The 17,035-nt window shown below is 45.1% G+C and overlaps 1 protein-coding gene across 1 annotated transcript in view; it reads left to right on the top strand.

The window, feature by feature from the left end:
• NOS2 (nitric oxide synthase 2) overlaps positions 1 to 2,308 on the top strand; it is a 47,546-nt gene extending 45,238 nt beyond the window's left edge. Inside the window, exons 27-28 of the mRNA XM_029613535.1 lie at positions 257 to 451; positions 1,457 to 2,308. Coding sequence (XP_029469395.1) covers positions 257 to 451; positions 1,457 to 1,525 — 264 coding nt within the window. The 3' untranslated portion in view covers positions 1,526 to 2,308. The remainder of the gene's footprint in view (positions 1 to 256; positions 452 to 1,456) is intronic.
• Positions 2,309 to 17,035: the final 14,727 nt, after the last annotated feature.

The following is a 17,035-nucleotide window of genomic DNA, read 5'->3' on the forward strand; positions in this document are numbered from 1 at the left end:
CTCAGAAATTGTAAACCACTTATCTAGTAAGCTGTTACCCTTACACATGCTATGCATAACGCAGTATCTGGAACCTGGAAGATTCTTCTTCAAATATGAGGGAGCAGCATGTTCTCAATAGTTCATGAATATCAGAGCATTAGATAATTCCTACATTGAATCTATCAAATGTATCTCAACCTCCAATGTCTTCCAGGTGCAATATGGCTCCTAGTCCTGTACAGTATCTGTGATGATCAGACTCTCCTTTTTGCAGACCTATGTTCAAGACCTCCTTCGGAATGAACTGGAGGCAGATGTGCATCAAATACTGCACAAGGACGAAGGGCACCTTTACGTCTGCGGGGATGTGCGGATGGCCAGAGATGTTGCAAAGACCCTCAAGGAGATGGCGGTCAAAAAGCTGAAGCTAACCGAGGATCAAGTGGAAGATTATTTCTTGCAGCTGAAGGTATGGAAGATGCACATTTACTATGGGAAAATCTGTTGGACTGCATCTGAAACAGGATGAATTGTAAAGATATATTTTAGTTTGGGGGAAGAGGGATAAATGTGGCAGTTTGTTCCAGTTATTTTGGGCTTCCAGCATTTATCTATAACTACCCAGGGTTTTCCCTTCCTATTTTAGATCCCCTCACAACTTATCTAGCCTAGTCATCACAGTGATAGTTCTTGGTCAGGGACCATGCTCCAGAGCTCCTTCTGGAACCCTGCAATCATGGGTCTAGAATCTGGCCACTAGGTGTCACTGTTGCATGATGATTGTGACTGTTCCTGACCAGGGTTCATGAATGCCGCCACCGCAGCATCCTCTCTGCTCCAACTGGCCTGGGGAGTAGAAGACTGGACCTAGTAATCGATCCAGGTCCCCCTGCTTGCAGGGCTGGTGCATCCTATTAGGCGAACTAGGCGGTCGCCTATGGCGCCAACCATTGGCGGACACTGAAGAGCAGCTGTGTGGGGCCGTGAGTGGAACCTATCCCGCTCACAGCACAGAGGAGAAGAGATTCGGCGGGCCACAAGCAGCGCCCAACCTGCTTGCGGCCCAGAGAAGTACACACTCAGCGGGCGCACTGTGCTGATCTGGATCAGAATTCTAAAGCCGGACTCTAGTATGAACAGCTGAAAAGTGCACTCTGAGAAGGAGATTTTTTTTTAAAGCCAGGAGGGTTTGACTACAATATAAGGGCTGCACCTCTTAAGCCAAAAATGTGTTTCAAATAGTGCAGAAAAAAAAAGAAAGGAGACCTAGGAATAAAACCAAACGAGGATCTAGAGCCAAGAAACTGCCAAGCTGAGATTTTCACCAATCCAGCCAGTGCTGTTACTTTAAATTACGATTGTACAACCACATGGGTCTCTGTATAAACAGAAATATACAAAGAGATCCAAGAATGAGATTCTCCCTTACAGAAATAAATGGAAAGATATACTTAAAACTTCTCTTGTTTTCCAGAGCCAGATGAGGTATCATGAAGACATATTTGGAGCGGCTTACAAACTGGATGAAAGAAGTATGCAATAAGAAGGTGCTCCTAGCACAAATCTGGGTTCAGATTCTGAAGCCGCGGAAGTGCGAATCGGTGATAATTCGGTTAATTTCCACATGCAATTTCTACATTCAGAATTTTGCAATATTTTTTTGGCAAAGAAGAGCCGTAGCCTATATGTACTGTATGGCATTTCAGAAAATGTGTGCACAGCAAGCAGTAATAATTGTTGTACATCGACTGAACGATTAACTGCCAGGCCATTTTTTGCCAACTCTGTTTGATTTCCCATGAGCCATTGAAGGCAGTCACCACTGGAATGGGATCCGATTGGTTTGTGCTGTGCGTGTGATGCCATCTGTGACATCATAGCCAGTGTGTTCCAATCAAATATGGTGGACGTTCTCGCTAATACAATTGAATCCCAGGGTTGCAGAAAAATTTCAGGGCAAGGGCTTAAAGAATGTGAAAAGGAAATGATTTAAGGATATACAGCCTTATTCAAAAAAGGCTCGTTATTGGTTAATGCTTGAAAACTTGCGTTATTTACCGCAGCTCCCATAATTTCTAATGGGGCCTATTCACTAATCACATGCGTTTTCCATGTTAATGAAGTAACACGCCTTTGCGGATAGGGTTGCTAATAATTTAATTGATACAGGTTAAGTATATTGTCTTATACACTTTTGAAATATTATGTAATACACAGAGGGTACTGCTTTCTTTTTTTCCTAAGTGTCATTCATATTTCCTCATACTTATCTTAGGCCTGGATTCACTATTCTACCGCAGAATGGTGAATCCAGCGAAAACAGGGGGCGGGCCTGCAAAAGCCGGCAGCCATCGCACCACCGCTGTCTTATCGCTGCCGGCTTTTGCACCCAATAGGGCCATCGTGATAGGTGGTGCTATTGGGCGCGCTACTGACAACGATAACGTGTCTTACCTTATCGCCGCCAGCGAAGACATCGCGGAGTCCACCCCGATTCCTCCCCTCGCTGCCCTGACTCCGCCCTGACTCTGCCCCTAGCAAGCTATCGCAGGCAAAAAGGGACTTTTTTGCCTGTGATAGCGGCTTATCGCACGCGATAAGCCTTAGAAAATGACCTCCTTATTTTGTTTAGAGGAGTCAATTTTCAAAGCCTATGGGGGAGCTTGCAGGTCCAGTGGTACAGGCTAATTTTGAAAAGGAAACTCCCTGAAGAGTTTCTCTTTGAAAATTTGGGGCTGATGGGGTCCCTAGGTAAAAAAAAATATCTGCTATAAAGCAGGGGCAGTGTATGTGAAGTAAAGTACGCAAAGGGGTTTTAAAATGAAAGCTACCACATATACTTTACTTCGCCTTCCCTGACCTCTTTTCCTGTCTCTCTTGCCTGTGGAGGGGAGGGCAAATGTTTTTAGCCCAGGGAATTCACTCGGGTAATCCCTTTGAATATATTCTCTTTGGAGGTGACTTTATAACAGCCCTCCTAAATTAAGTGTCAAATACACCTAGAAGTTACACCAATTTTCAAAGAAAACTGACTCAAATAAATCTGCTTTGAAAATTATTCCATTAAACTTACCCTGCACACAATTACACCTGATAATTTGAATGCTGGAGATTTTCAGGGAAATGTACAAGCATGCTTTTTGAACATGCAATAGTAATACATGCAGACGTCCAAACCCCTCCCCGACTCCGGCCCTGGAAGCACCTCTGTTCTGGGTAAACTTGTGTGCATGCAGAACATGCCTGCATTAAGTTTACTCACACATTGGGGTGAGGGAGCAGTTTTACATCAGGCCGTTCCCACAGGTAAAGCACCATTTCACCAATGGAGAGGCCTTGGAAAATTGCACTCTTTAGGGATAGTTCTTGGGACAGGCAAATATTTGCTTGCTTTGCAAACAGGATATCCATATCCTGTGGCTGAAGCACCTAACCTCATGGCAGAGGCTGGTATCTGCATCAGAGCCTATTCACAGGACGACTATTGCTAGTAGAAAACAAAAGTAAAATCATTTTCTTAAACGCCCCATTCTGTAGAATATTTCTTTTAAAGCACCCCATGAGCTGCCTGATTCAACAGGTTTCTACAACCTGCCGGATTTTGCTGTTGAGTGGCTGCATTTATTTGTTATTTATAACATGTATCGTACTTTAAGCATTACGATGCAGGAAGCCTGATATTTATCTAGGATTTCAAAAAATCGTCGCGTGTACCACAGTTATTTGTACAGTATTACATCTTTTATTTATTCATATCTGATACATGTCAGCTGAAATCTGAGACATTACGGAAAGTCTGCAAGAGGAATATTTTGACTACTTTATATGCTTTTTGCCCAAGCATAAATTGCACTATTTTTTTTAATTAAAAATATATTTTTTGGTAGAGCGACTGGAAAGCACGCATGCAAAACTGTAGGACTGTGCTGAAGAATACAATACATGAACTGCAGTCAGTTCATAAAAGATCAGCACCAGTCAATCAGTGGGCATGCGGTGTCCATAACATGACAGCAAAAGCCCACCACTAGTAAAACAATTGAAAAGAAATGAATTAAATCCGATTTTCAATGGGGTTTTTTTCTTGATCTCATGATATAAGATCGAGACTATTTTTGACAGCAGGTGTGATCTGTTAGTTGCCCTTATTTTATCCCTGGATAACTTTTCTTCAGCTTGAAACATCTATCATATGATGACACCTGCTGCTGCGGGCACAATTGCTTTAAAAATTACTTTTTTTGGGGGGGGGGGGGAGGGGGTAGGAACTGTTGGATTGCATTTGCCAATTATTTTTTAATGCTAAAAATTAAATTCCAAAACCAAGCTCTCACCTTAATTTCCACATTCTTTTTGTTAAGTTTGTATTTTGTAGACAACAGTGTTTTAGAGATAATGTCCTAGCAGATAGGGTGTTTGAAGTAATTACTGCATAACAAGTTATCATTGTTACAGCTGTCATTAAATAACCAAATCAACATTTTATAAAATGTTTTTTTCTGGGTTTGAAAGGATTTTAAGGAGATTTTAATGTAAAAAATCTGACAAGCAAGCCAAAGACATTTTCCAGCACAAATGGATAGAAAAAATTCGGGATCAAGCAGGAATAAAGGGGATGAAAATATTACCACAATCACAAAATGCACATCAAGTGGTAGCAACAATAACTTGAAGAATTCTCATACAGTTTCAAGGACATCACTCATAGACTCTTGTCCAAGAATTTGTAGTCATTGGTGTCAGACTTTAAGCATCCAGTAAAGTGCAAACACGTTAAAAGTGAAAAAGATGCACAAAGATGACAAGTCCCAAAAAACCTTTCATGAAAATTGTTTTTAAAAATTCACAAAATAAGGTCTTCTTCCTGAGTCATCACATCCACATCCCTTCCATAGCCACCATGGAATAGATGCAAGCAGCCATGGAAGCGGAATGGGCATGAATTTCTTCGTGTACATTACCCTGATGCAGCCTTATCGTGTCAACACACGGGCCACGTTGGTTGTACTGTGTGGTTGAACTCTGGATCATCACCTGGGAAACATCTCTTTCTTGAGAAAGTTTTGTAAATTCTTGTGTGGTTACTTTGTTATTGCCACTGTATTGCGCAGAGTTAGGACCCTTCACTTTCAGTTTAACCTGATTTTTTAATTGAAAAAAAAATAAATAAATCCCAGGTTTTGTAACATGCAACACACAGAATTTTGTTTCAGTCCCACAGAATTTATTACCGGCCCGGGCTTTCTTGCTCTCCCTCCACCTCACCCCTGAAACCGAGCTATTCACATGCACGCCCCAGTATCATCCCCAGCCCTTGCTTCCTGCTGCCCTCGCCAGCACAAAAGGAGAGGCTGGGCAACGCTTCCTACATCTGTCCATCAAAATGCACCCTGATATTTACCCAGAATAATGAGTTTGGGGTTTTGCACTGATTTTCTCATTTTGTTGAAATAAAAACTGATAGATTCCCAAGAAAAATAAAATAAAAACTGAAAATGAAGAGTCTTGTACATAGCAAAATGATTTTGTATTTGATATGTTATTATGTTAATTTATGTGATGTTCCCTTATTTAAGGACTCTGTGTATTGTTGTGATTCACTGCTAACACAGACCCATTAGGTCAAGTGTTTCTAGTTCAAAAACACTAGCAGATATGTAAATAATATTTGTAAGTACAACAATTTTAATGTATACATTTTAATATTTGGATAATTTAAAAATATGTATTTTATGATCTAACTGTATGATGCCTTATTTTAATACTTTGTGATACCTTAAATGTTATTTTCTATTTAATTGTTAAAGTTCTGTTTTCACAAGATGTCCTCCCAATCTGTGTCTGCAGGCAACACCTCTAGAAAATGGGAATCTTAATCATTGAAAAAAAAGTGCTTATGTATTTAGACTGTAGGGAACCTGGCTGGTCCAGATGTCCTTTTTCCAGTCTCCATACTATACAGTACCTGCACTGTGGGCATATGACAAATTTGTGTTAGACTGAAAAATATTTGCAAAGCTCAGCTACAAATGTTTGCACTTGCCCATTCTGCAGTAATGCTTATATCACCCCTATGTATGTACCTAGTGCACAGACTTCCTGCTTCTAACTTACAGACAGATAGAGTAGTCTCACTCTCTCATGCCCAAACAATCCCTATCAGCTTTCCTCACCTATGGCACATTTGATTTGTCATGGCCATTATCAGGGATATATTTAGTCTTCCACAAAATCAGGCCTTCTTTAAGATCTACTGACATAGGAAATCTGGATACAGCCAGCCACACAGCTTGGCATGGCCTCCGGAGATCACTATGATTAGCTAAAAGACAAGAAAAGGCTTCTTCCATAAAGTGAAGTCACCAAAAGTAAATGCAGAAGACATAGCTTCAAAGTATTAGCAGCTTGGAGAATTATCCTTTAGACACAGTGAATGAATTTTAGGATGAACACAGGACAGGTATATTGTAATGTTAGGGCATTGGCAATTAAGATTTTTATTTTCATCAGTCTGACCTCATTATTTAAAAGCAAAATTATGGAAGCAATTTGATTGCAAAATTGTTCAGTAATTCCCTGGTTCTATGTGCTTTGGAGGAAAAATGAAGGGGACAGATTAAGAGAAGTGTTGCTTGAAGATATAATTTTCACATATACCTCATTTATGGCTGATATCAGAACTGGGCAGACTGGGTGGGCCACATTGTTCTCATCTGTCAGCACCTACTGTGTCACATGGTAGACAAATCCATTTATTTTACATTCCTTCATTTCACTTTCTGCTTTTTTTTTTTTTTTTTTTAACAATGAAAGCTATTGCTTCTTGAAAATATGGTTTCAGTATTCACATTTTCAAGAGGATGAACGTCCTTCCAGTTTGTTGCTTGTCAATCAAGTGGAAACACACAAAGCAAGGGCTCATTTTCAGTTTGTTTATGATAGAACTTGAAAAATGATGCAAAATCATTCTAACTTGTGCTATTCCTTGTTATATGCAATATTTTTCCAGAAATAAATGCTTCGGTATTTTTAAGCTCTTTTAAACTGTACTTTCATGTGATTGCTTTAATTGTATAATAAAATTGTTTTAATACATTTTTGCTCAAAAATAAAACCATCAAAAGATATTATTGTTGTCTTATTCTCTATTCTGCTAGCCTATAAAATTGAAAATAATGTTTGTCTAATGCAGCAGTTCTGGCGAAAAAAAAAGTTTAGATAGTTCAGTCGGTAATCAAACAAAACAAAATCCTCAAATCACAGGATGGTATGGATCTTCCAAATTTTCGATATTATTGCTGGGCCTGAAATTTTGGTTTAAGCAGGAAGCAGGCTCTGCTTGGGTATCTTGTGAATGGGCACTGATGGGATGCACAGATCTTCATTCCTTTCTTATCATGCCCTCCTCTATTATAGTTTGGACAGTTTGCTGCTGAAATCCCATTTTGACACAGACACTTGGAGTTTGGTGTGAGATTCATTGTTGACACCTCAGTCTCGCTGATGAAAAATTGCCGCCTCTCTCCCCTATTTTTCAAAATCCCGAACTATCAAGTTTAACCTTCCTCTGGGGCTATTAGGATTGGGTGAGACACAGTTTGATATTTATACTGCAGCTATGGACGACTCTGGGTTTAGAAACTTTGATGATTACAAGAGGAGTTTGAGCTGGAGGATGAATGAAGGGCCCTATTTTTCTAGCTGCACAAGTGTGTGGCATGTCTGGTGGAGGTCTCACATCTCCTTCATGCACTCAATCTGATGCAAAACTGAGGGGTATATCAATGGTTTATCGGGGAATTATGCAGACTAAATATGGAACCAGTATGAATCCCCATTTAATTAATAAATGGAATGAGGTCTTAAATCTCATGCTTAATGCAAAAGATTGGAAAAATCTTTGAGTATTGGTAGATAAAAGTTCAACATGTGTTAAAAGAGTAGATCTGATGATAAGGCTATTTTACACAGGACATACCGCCCACCTTGCTATTTTGTAGATAAATTTGTTGGAACGATCCCTGGTTGATGGAGGGGTTGTGGCATGATGGATACTTACATATGTGGTAGGAATGTCCTGGGATTAGTCGGTTCTGAGCAGAAGTGATACAAGAGATTTCTGATATTCTTGAAAGTCCCTTTCCCTTATTTAGGGTCCTAGGATTGCTTGGTAAATGGGCGTGGTCCAGAGTTCCAGTTACATTCGGGCCGATACAGTAAAAGTCGCGGGAGAGCGGGCGAACACCTGCTCTCCCGACGTGCGCAGGCCAGTGTCCTGGGCGCGCGATTCAGTATCGGCCCATATGCAAATTAGGGCCTGCGGTAAAAGGAGGCGCTAGGGACACTAGCGCGTCCCTAGAGCCTCTTTTTTGACAGAAGTGGCGGCTGTCAGCGGGTTTGACAGCCGACGTTCAATTTTACTGGCATTGGTTCTCAAACCCGCTGACAGCCACAGGTTCGGAAAACGGACACCGGCAAAATTGAGCATCCATCTTCCAACCCACGGGCCTTTGGCAGGCATTAATTTCTGAAAGTAAAATGTGTGGCTTTGTTGCACATTTTACTTTCTGTATCGCGCGGGAATGACTAATAGGCTCATCAACATGCATTTGCATGTTGCGGGCGCTATTAGTTTTGGGGGAGGGGGGTTGGACGCGCATTTTCCACATGCTATTACCCCTTACTGTATAAGGGGTAAAAATAGCGCGTGGAAAATGCGCAGCCAAAAGGGGGCTAACAGTGCCCTCAGCCTGAGCGCACTTTACTGCATCGGCCCTATTGAGAACCTTAGTATTCGCATGTTTAAATATGATGCTATTTGGGAACGCTATTGGAAATATTTTTAAAGCTGGAAACATAGAAACATAGAAACATAGAAATGACGGCAGAAGAAGACCAATCGGTCCGTCCAGTCTGCCCAGCAAGCTTCACACTTCTTTTTTCTCATACTTATCTGTTTCTCTTAGCTCTTTGGTTCTATTTCCCTTTCACCCCCACCATTAATGTAGAGAGCAGTGATGGAGCTGCTTCCAAGTGAAATATCAAGCTTGATTAGTTGGGTAAGCGGCAGCAAAGCTCTCTGCCGTTGAAGCAGAGAGCTATGCTGGATATGCATGAAGATTTAGTTTTTCTTCTCCCCTGCCGTTGAAGCAGAGAGCAATGCTGGATCACAAACACAGGAGAATGGCTTCGGGAAAGGTGAGACTTTAAGTAAAAGGTACACATCAGTTATTCCCTCCTAACCCCCCGAAAAAAATTAAATTAGAAATAAAGGTGCAGATTTTCGAATCGGCGCGCATGTGGTACATTTGTGCGCGCTGCCCAGCGCGCACAAATGTACACCCGATTTTATAACATGTGCATGCTGCCGCGCGCATGTTATAAAATCCGGGGTCGGTGCGTGCAAGGGGGTGCACACTTGTGCACCTTGTGCATGTCGAGCCCTAGGGGAGCCCCGATGGCTTTCCCCATTCCCTCCGCTCCCCCCCATCTTCCCCTCCCTTCCCCTATCTAACCCAACCCCCAGTCCTACCTAAATCCTCCCCACCTTGTTTCAGGAGTTACGCCTGCCTCTGGCTGCCGGCGCGCCATCCCCCTGGCATGGCCTCTGTGCTGGAGGCCTCGGTCCCGCCCCCCGGACCGCTGCTACACCCTCGGCTCCGCCCCTTCCCGCCCCTTTTTCAAAACCCCGGGACATATGCGGGTCCCGGGGCTTGCGCACGCCGCCGAGCCTATGCAAAATAGGCTCGACGCGCGCCAGAGGTTTTTTTTTTTAAAGGGTTACGCGCGTATATTACGCGCGTAACCCTTTGAAAATCTACCCCAAAATATATTAGGGCAAAAAAGGAAGGAAACCTAAGCATAAGATCCAAAAAGGAAAGAAAGAGAGCCAAGAAATAGGCAAGATGTTCCAACTTGTGCCCTAATGGGCAGTGTTTCAAAAATCCACAGCAACAACCCCATTGCTAGGCTTCCTGGAGCACAACAGTTCATCACTTTTCTACTGTCCGAACGAATCTCATCATTTTTTTTTACACAGACTGATCATTATCCTACTGTAATAAAGAGGAAAGATGCTGGTATGCAAATGAGCCCCTCTGCTCTTCGCCCCTCGAAAGGTTCCCCGACCCTGCGTTATAGTGATCGACAGCTGGACTGCAGGCCTAGGTAGGGAGAAAAAGAAAAAGGGAAGGGGAGATAGCCCAGATTGCCCCGTGCTTGGACAGTTAGTAATAAGTTGGGTTTATGTAGCATCTTAAAAATGACACACGGATGAAAAGCATAACAAATGCATCAGAGTTTATTCCGGAACCATACAGTCGGGCCATTGTTACCCAGCCATGTGATTTTTTAGTTTAGGTCTTAATTTCAATTGATCTGACCTGGAGGACAGAACATGCCCATGGCAGCAGCACACATTAATAATTCCTAGAGTGGAGAAGTGGGCATGGTTAGATGCAGACGATATGCACTGTGTCTAATGAAGGCTGCACAGAGACAGATCCATCGGCACCTCCTCCCGGCTGCATTCTTGCACCATGCACCTGTGGCTGGTTGGCAGCAGCCCTGCCAGATTCCTCAGGTCTCAAAGCTAGCTTTGTATCTTTGTCCCCCCCCCCCCCCCCCGCATGAGAGCTTTCAGGATTCTCCCCCGCCCCCCACTTAAAGAAGCAGTACTACACAGTCCCCTCTTAACATCGAAACGTTTGTTTCTTGCCTCTATTCTTCCCCTCTTCCCCTTATTGTTTTCCTGCCACGTTGTGGTCCCAAATTATTTATTTATTGGTCGGAGTTGGTTTTACTTTTTCACGCTTGATCCGGACTGAAGGCTCTGCCCTGCTGGTTGTGATATGCTTCAGTTCAGCCCACAAGTCTTCTTGCTTGATTTCTCAGTGCAATGTGACACTCCTCCGTGTCTCGACGGCAGCGGCAGCTGCGAGGGCAGGGTGATATTCCATTGTGGCCTTAGCAAAGGAAAGTAAACAAGCTGGCAACTTTGACTTTAAACTGGAAACCTCAGGATTTTGCCCCTTACCAGTGACATTTTGCCTTACTTTTGTAAACCATAAAACATTTTGTACGCCCCCCCCTGTTTAAGACTGTAGACAGGCCAGGCTGGCAAATCAGGGAGGATGGAGTGCCCTGCCATGCAGAAGGTGCCCAGTTCAGATCTCCGGCTTCGCAGGTTGGCTGGCCGTGGCTGTAGAGGCAGTGTTCACGGTGCTGGAAGGGCAGGGAAGTCATGGTTATTGTTAGAAGCGACACCTATTAGCCTAGGATGCAGGGTTCATGGTTCCCTGCCCAGGCCTGTTGCTGCAATGACCAGACCAGGTACACTGGTGAGAATAGGGGGAAAATCCTCTGGTAATTGCAATTCAAGACTCCTGGTGCCAGGGTCACGGCACTGGTTCCAGCTAAGCTGGATGCCCAAAAGAGCAGGAAGAAACTGCTGGGTCATAAAACATATTCCAGAGAAGCAGAATTTTGCTGGAGAAGAGCTGCCAAGCGACCTAGTTTCTGCGGCAGATTTTCAAAGCAGACGCACGTGAATCCAGGTGGATTTACAGCACTTAGGGGGGGGTTAGGCACGCCGAGCCTATTTTGCATAGGTCCAGCGACGCGTGCAAGCCCCGGGACGCGTTTAGGTCGCGGGGCTTGAAAAAATGGGCGGGGCGGTCCGGGGGTAGGGCGTGGGCAGAGGCCTCTCCACTGCCGCTGGGCCCGGGGAATTCGCGCAGGCACTCGGCCGGCAGGTGTAAATAACAAAACAAAGGTGTGTGTGTGGGGGGGGGGATTTAGGTAGGGCTGGGGGGCAGGTTAGGTAGGGGAAGGGAGGGGAGGGGAGGGGAAGGGGGGGTGGCCAGAGGGAACGGAGGAAGGCTGCGCGGCTCGGCACTCGCAGGTTGCACAAGTGTGCACCCCCTTGCGCGCGCCGAGCCTGGATTTTATGACATGCGCACGGCGGCGCACGCATGTTATAAAATCGGGCGTAGATTTGTGCATAATGAACAATATAATAATGGCTGAATTTTTATTCGGCCACGTGCATAAATTCCGGTCTTTATGCGCAGCGAGCCAGTTTTCAACAAGGCCCGACCACACACATAAAGGCCTGTACGCGCAGAAGTGCCGGGCCGAAGGAAAGAGGCGGGCTGGGAGGGCGGGGCTGGAGGCGGCCGGTACAGCGGCAAATGCTGTACCGGGGAAGGGATCGCCGGCACACGCAATTTGCTACTGCTCCGTTGGATCAATAAGCAACAAAACAAAAAAACATAAAGGTAGGAGAAAGGGTTTAGGGGGTGGGAAGGACAAGGGGAAGCGGAAGGGAGTAAGGGCAGGGGGGGGGGGGGTAGGGAAATTCCCTCTCAGTCTGCTCCTTAATTTAGCTACTTGCGTGTGCCGGCTTTACCGGCCGCCTCCAGCCCCGCCTTAATTGGAGCGGACTGGGAGGGAACTGGGAGAGGCCCCTTCTCGTCGCTGCACGTAATTTTGTAAAGTTAGGGCCCCCTGTGCACGCGGCCCCTGGATTTTATAATCTGTGAGCGCCGTCATGCGCGTGTTATAAAATCGGCACATCCATGTGTGCATGGCGGGAAGCGCGCACGCACTTTTAAATATCTATCCCTAAATGTGTATAACACAACTTACTGAAACCTGCTTTTTTCATTTCCACCTGCTCCCTTCCACCTGCACAAGAGTAAACCCCAATTAAGTCCCTAAAGTCTTCCTCCCCCAACTCCCCTACCCCCACAAATGTAATACAATGATTACAATACCAAAGAGTGCAATACATTTTATATATATATATATATATATATATATATATATATATCATAGTCCCCCATTATATAAGAGACCCCCATTATATAAGTAGCCCCCTAAATCACAACTCTTATAATGAGTTGTGATTTAGGGACTACTTTTCCTAAGCATCAGAACAAACCCCATTGCTCATGAATATGGTGTACTGACACCTATCATACCTCTATATGGTACAATCAAAGTTCTTCATTTCACCCCTTCCACTAAAGCAAGGGTACCAAATGCCATTAATGTATGTTGTGCTTCCCCCCATTACTTCTCCATTAGCAAGCGAATGCACCCAATAATAAATCAATGAGATAAACACAACATAAATCAGCATTACTACATCCTGTCTGCCAGAGCCCTCCCCCTTAAAAACAAAGATAAGCAAAAATACAAAAACAATCACAGCGTGAAAGATTGACATACACAGTAAACATCCCTGACACCTGAATTTTAATGTAAACTTTCATCTAGACCCCCTAAGTCACCCATCTATTCAAACTCACTCCCTAATCCTGCCCCAACAGCTGTCTTTGCTCCCCACCCCGCCACCTCTTAATTATTCATCCACCTGGTGTATGGTCGCCACATTTTCTCACAATAAATCATTTTATCATTTCTCATAGCTGTTAATTTCCCCATGTAATATATTCTACTTAATTTCGAGGACAGATCTGCCGGTAAGTGGTTAAGAGTGTGTTTAGGTCATAGGGGAACCTGTAGAGTGTGCCGGGGGGAAAGAAAATCCCTTTTTGTTCTTTTTTCCTTTAGGGAGGTGGCGCAGCCTTTGGCTGCCCCGCCCCTTTCCTGGGTCTTGAAAATAAGTCCCTCCTCTATCTCCATGACCCTCAAATGGTCTCTCCCACCAGCCAGGGAGGTCATAACGACAGCAGGAGGCTTATAAAAGGCAGAGTTGCCTGGGCTCAGTGGCATTTCACAGGAGAGCAGCAAACAGTGAGCATCTCTCCTGGCTTTGGCTCTCAGAAGACTGAGGGACCTGAAGATTCTAGAATGGAAGTCAAGCAACAGAACCAAGGTGGACTACCTGCAGGTAAGTGGTGTAGTGGTGAAGAGTGGGTATAGGTCACAGGGGAACCTGTTGCCTCTTTCTTTTAGTGCCCCCGCTAGAGTGTGCCGGGGTGAAAGAAAATCCTATTTTGTTCTCTTTTCCTTTGGGGTGGTGATGCCCAGCCCCCTTTCTGGGTCTTGAAAATAAGTCCCTCCTTTGCCTCCATCAGTCTCCTCCTCTGCCTCCATCAGCCTCAAATGGTCTCTCCCACCAGCCAGTGAGGTCATAATGAGAGCAGGAGGCTTATAAAAGGCAGAGCTGCCTGGGTTCAGTGGCATTTCACAGGAGGGCAGCAAGCAGTGAGCATCTCTGCTGGCTCTCGCTCTCAGAAGACTGAAGGACCTGTAGAATGGAAATCAAGCAAAAGAACCAAGGTGGACTACCAAGAGGTAAGTGGTTTAGTGGTGAAGAGTGGGTATAGGTCACAGGGGAACCTGTGGCCTCTTTCTTTTAGTGCCCCCGCTAGAATGTGCCAGGGGGAAAGAAAATCCCTTTTTCTTCCCTATACCTTTAGGGAGGTGGGGCATCCTTTGCCTGCCCCTCCTCCTTCCTGGGTCTTGAAAATAAGTCCCTCCTCTTCATCACTCTCCTCCTCTGCCTCCATCAGCCTCAAATGGTCTCTCCTACCAGCCAGTGAGGTCATAATGAGAGCAGGAGGCTTATAAAAGGCAGAGCTGCCTGGGCTCAGTGGCATTTCACAGGGCAGAAAGTAGTGAGCATCTCCCCTGCCTTTGGCTCTCAGAAGACTGAAGGACCTGAAGATTCTAGATTGGAAGTCAAGCAACAGAACCAAGGTGGACTACCTGCAGGTAAGTGCTGTAGTGGTGAAGAGTGGGTATAGATCACAGGGGAACCTGTGGCCTCTTTTTTTTATTGCCCTCGCTAGAGTGTGCCAGGGGGAAAGAAAATCCCTTTTTGTTCTCTTTTCCTTTGGGGCGGTGAAGCCCCGCCCCCTTGCTGGGTCTTGAAAATAAGTCCCTCCTCTGCCTCCATCAGCCTCAAATGGTCTCTCCCACCAGCCAGTGAGGTCATAATGAGAGCAGGAGGCTTAAAAGGCAGAGCTGCCTGGGCTCAGTTACATTTCACAGGAGGGCAGCAAGCAGTGAGCATCTCTGCTGGCTTTGGTTCTCAGAAGACTGAAGGACTTGAAGATTCTAGAATGGAAGTCAAGTAACAGAACCAAGGTGGACTACCTGCAGGTAAGTGGTGTAGTGGTGAAGAGTGGGTATAGGTCACAGGGGAACCTGTGGCCTCTTTCATTTATTGCCCTCGCTAGAGTGTGCCGGGGGGAAAGAAAATCCCTTTTTTTTCTCTTTTCCTTTAGGGACCAGGGGCACCCTTTGGCTGCCCCGCCCGCTTCCTGGGTCTTGAAAATAAGTCCCTCCTCTGCCTCCATCAGTCTCCTCCTCTGCCTCCATCAGGCTTAAATGGTCTCTCCCACCAGCCAGTGAGGTCATAATGGCATTTCACAGGGCAGCGAGCAGTGAGCATCTCTCCTGGCTTTCGCTATCAGAAGACTGAAGGACCTGAAGATTCTAGAATGGAAGTCAAGCAACAGAACCAAGGTCGACTACCAAAAGGTAAGTGGTGTAGTGGTGAAGAGTGGGTATAGGTCACAGGGGAACCTGTGGCCTTTTTCTTTTAGTGCCCCCACTAGAGTGTGCTGGGGTGAAAGAAAATCCTTTTTTGTTCTCTTTTCCTTTGGGGCGGTGATGCCCCGCCACCTTCCTGGGTCTTGAAAATAAGTCCCTCCTCTGCCTCCATCAGTCTCCTCTTCTGCCTCCATCAGCCTCAAATGGTCTCTCCCACCAGCCAGTGAGGTCATAATGACAGAAGGAGGCTTATAAAAGGCAGAGCTGCCTGGGCTCAGTGGCATTTCACAGGAGGGCAGCAAGCAGTGAGCATCTCTGCTGGCTTTGGCTCTCAGAAGAGTGAAGGACCTGAAGATTCTAGAATGGAAGTCAAGTAACAGAACCAAGGTGGACTACCTGCAGGTAAGTGGTGTAGTGGTGAAGAGTGGGTATAGGTCACAGGGGAACATGTGGCCTCTTCTTTTAGTGCCCCTGCTAGAGTGTGCCGGGGGGAAAGGAAATCCCTTTTTGTTCTCTTTTCCTTTAGGGAGGTGGGGCATCCTTTGGCTGCCACGCCCCCTTCCTGAGTCTTAAATAAGTCCCTTCTCTGCCTCCATCAGCCTCAAATGTTCTCTCCCACCAGCCAGTGAGGTCATAATGAGAGCAGGAGGCTTATAAAAGGCAGAGCTGCCTGGACTCAGTGGCATTTCACAGGAGGGCAGCAAGCAGTGAGCATCTCTCCTGGCTTTGGCTCTCAGAAGACTAAAGGACCTGTAGAATGGAAGTCAAGCAACAGAACCAAGGTGGACTACCAAGAGGTAAGTGGTGTAGTGGTGAAGAGTGGGTGTAGGTCACAGGGGAACCTGTGGCCTCTTTCTTTTAGTGCCCTCGCTAGAGTGTGCCGGGGGGAAGGAAAATCCCTTTTTGTTCTCTTTTCCTTTGGGGAGGAGGGGCATACTTTAGCTGCTCCGCCTCCTTCTTGTGTCTTAAATTAAGTCCCTCCTCCATCAGTCTCCTCCTCTGCCTCCATCAGCCTCAAATGGTCAAATGGGTACTGGGACATAAAGTATGCACTGTGAGAGCCTTAGGACCCCATCGCACAGCTTGCCATCCTTCTGCCAAGCCCACCACAGATGGAAAAAGGTCCCCTCTGCACCATGGCCCTTCCAACAATGATCATCCTTATCAGGAAACTTGTTTTTAAGCTTCACCAGAGTGAACTACCATATACATAACAATTTATATCCATTTTCTTTTAATAAAGCCAAAACTGATGCTGTACCCGTGGTCCTAAAACAGCACTCCCTTTCTTGTTCCTCCAAATCTTCTTCCAACTCTACTTCCCATTCTCTGAAAACCCATCTTAGATTTAGACTCTCCATTTAGCAAAGCATTTATCCTTTCTTCCATTAGTAGTGAGCTGATTGTAATAAAAACAATCATTTGGGACAAGCTGAAAATCTCACTGTATCTGTGTAAATGGTCTTACCCCATCCATTCCATATCTGCTGCACCGTAGCGAGTCCCTTCCCTGTCTAATGTGCTATTTCCTTTGCCTCTAAGCCTGGGCAAAAATCCTTATTAAATAAAAATGAAGTGCGGTGGT

Source organism: Rhinatrema bivittatum, chromosome 8, assembly GCF_901001135.1.
Source record: "Rhinatrema bivittatum chromosome 8, aRhiBiv1.1, whole genome shotgun sequence".
NCBI lineage: Eukaryota > Metazoa > Chordata > Amphibia > Gymnophiona > Rhinatrematidae > Rhinatrema > Rhinatrema bivittatum.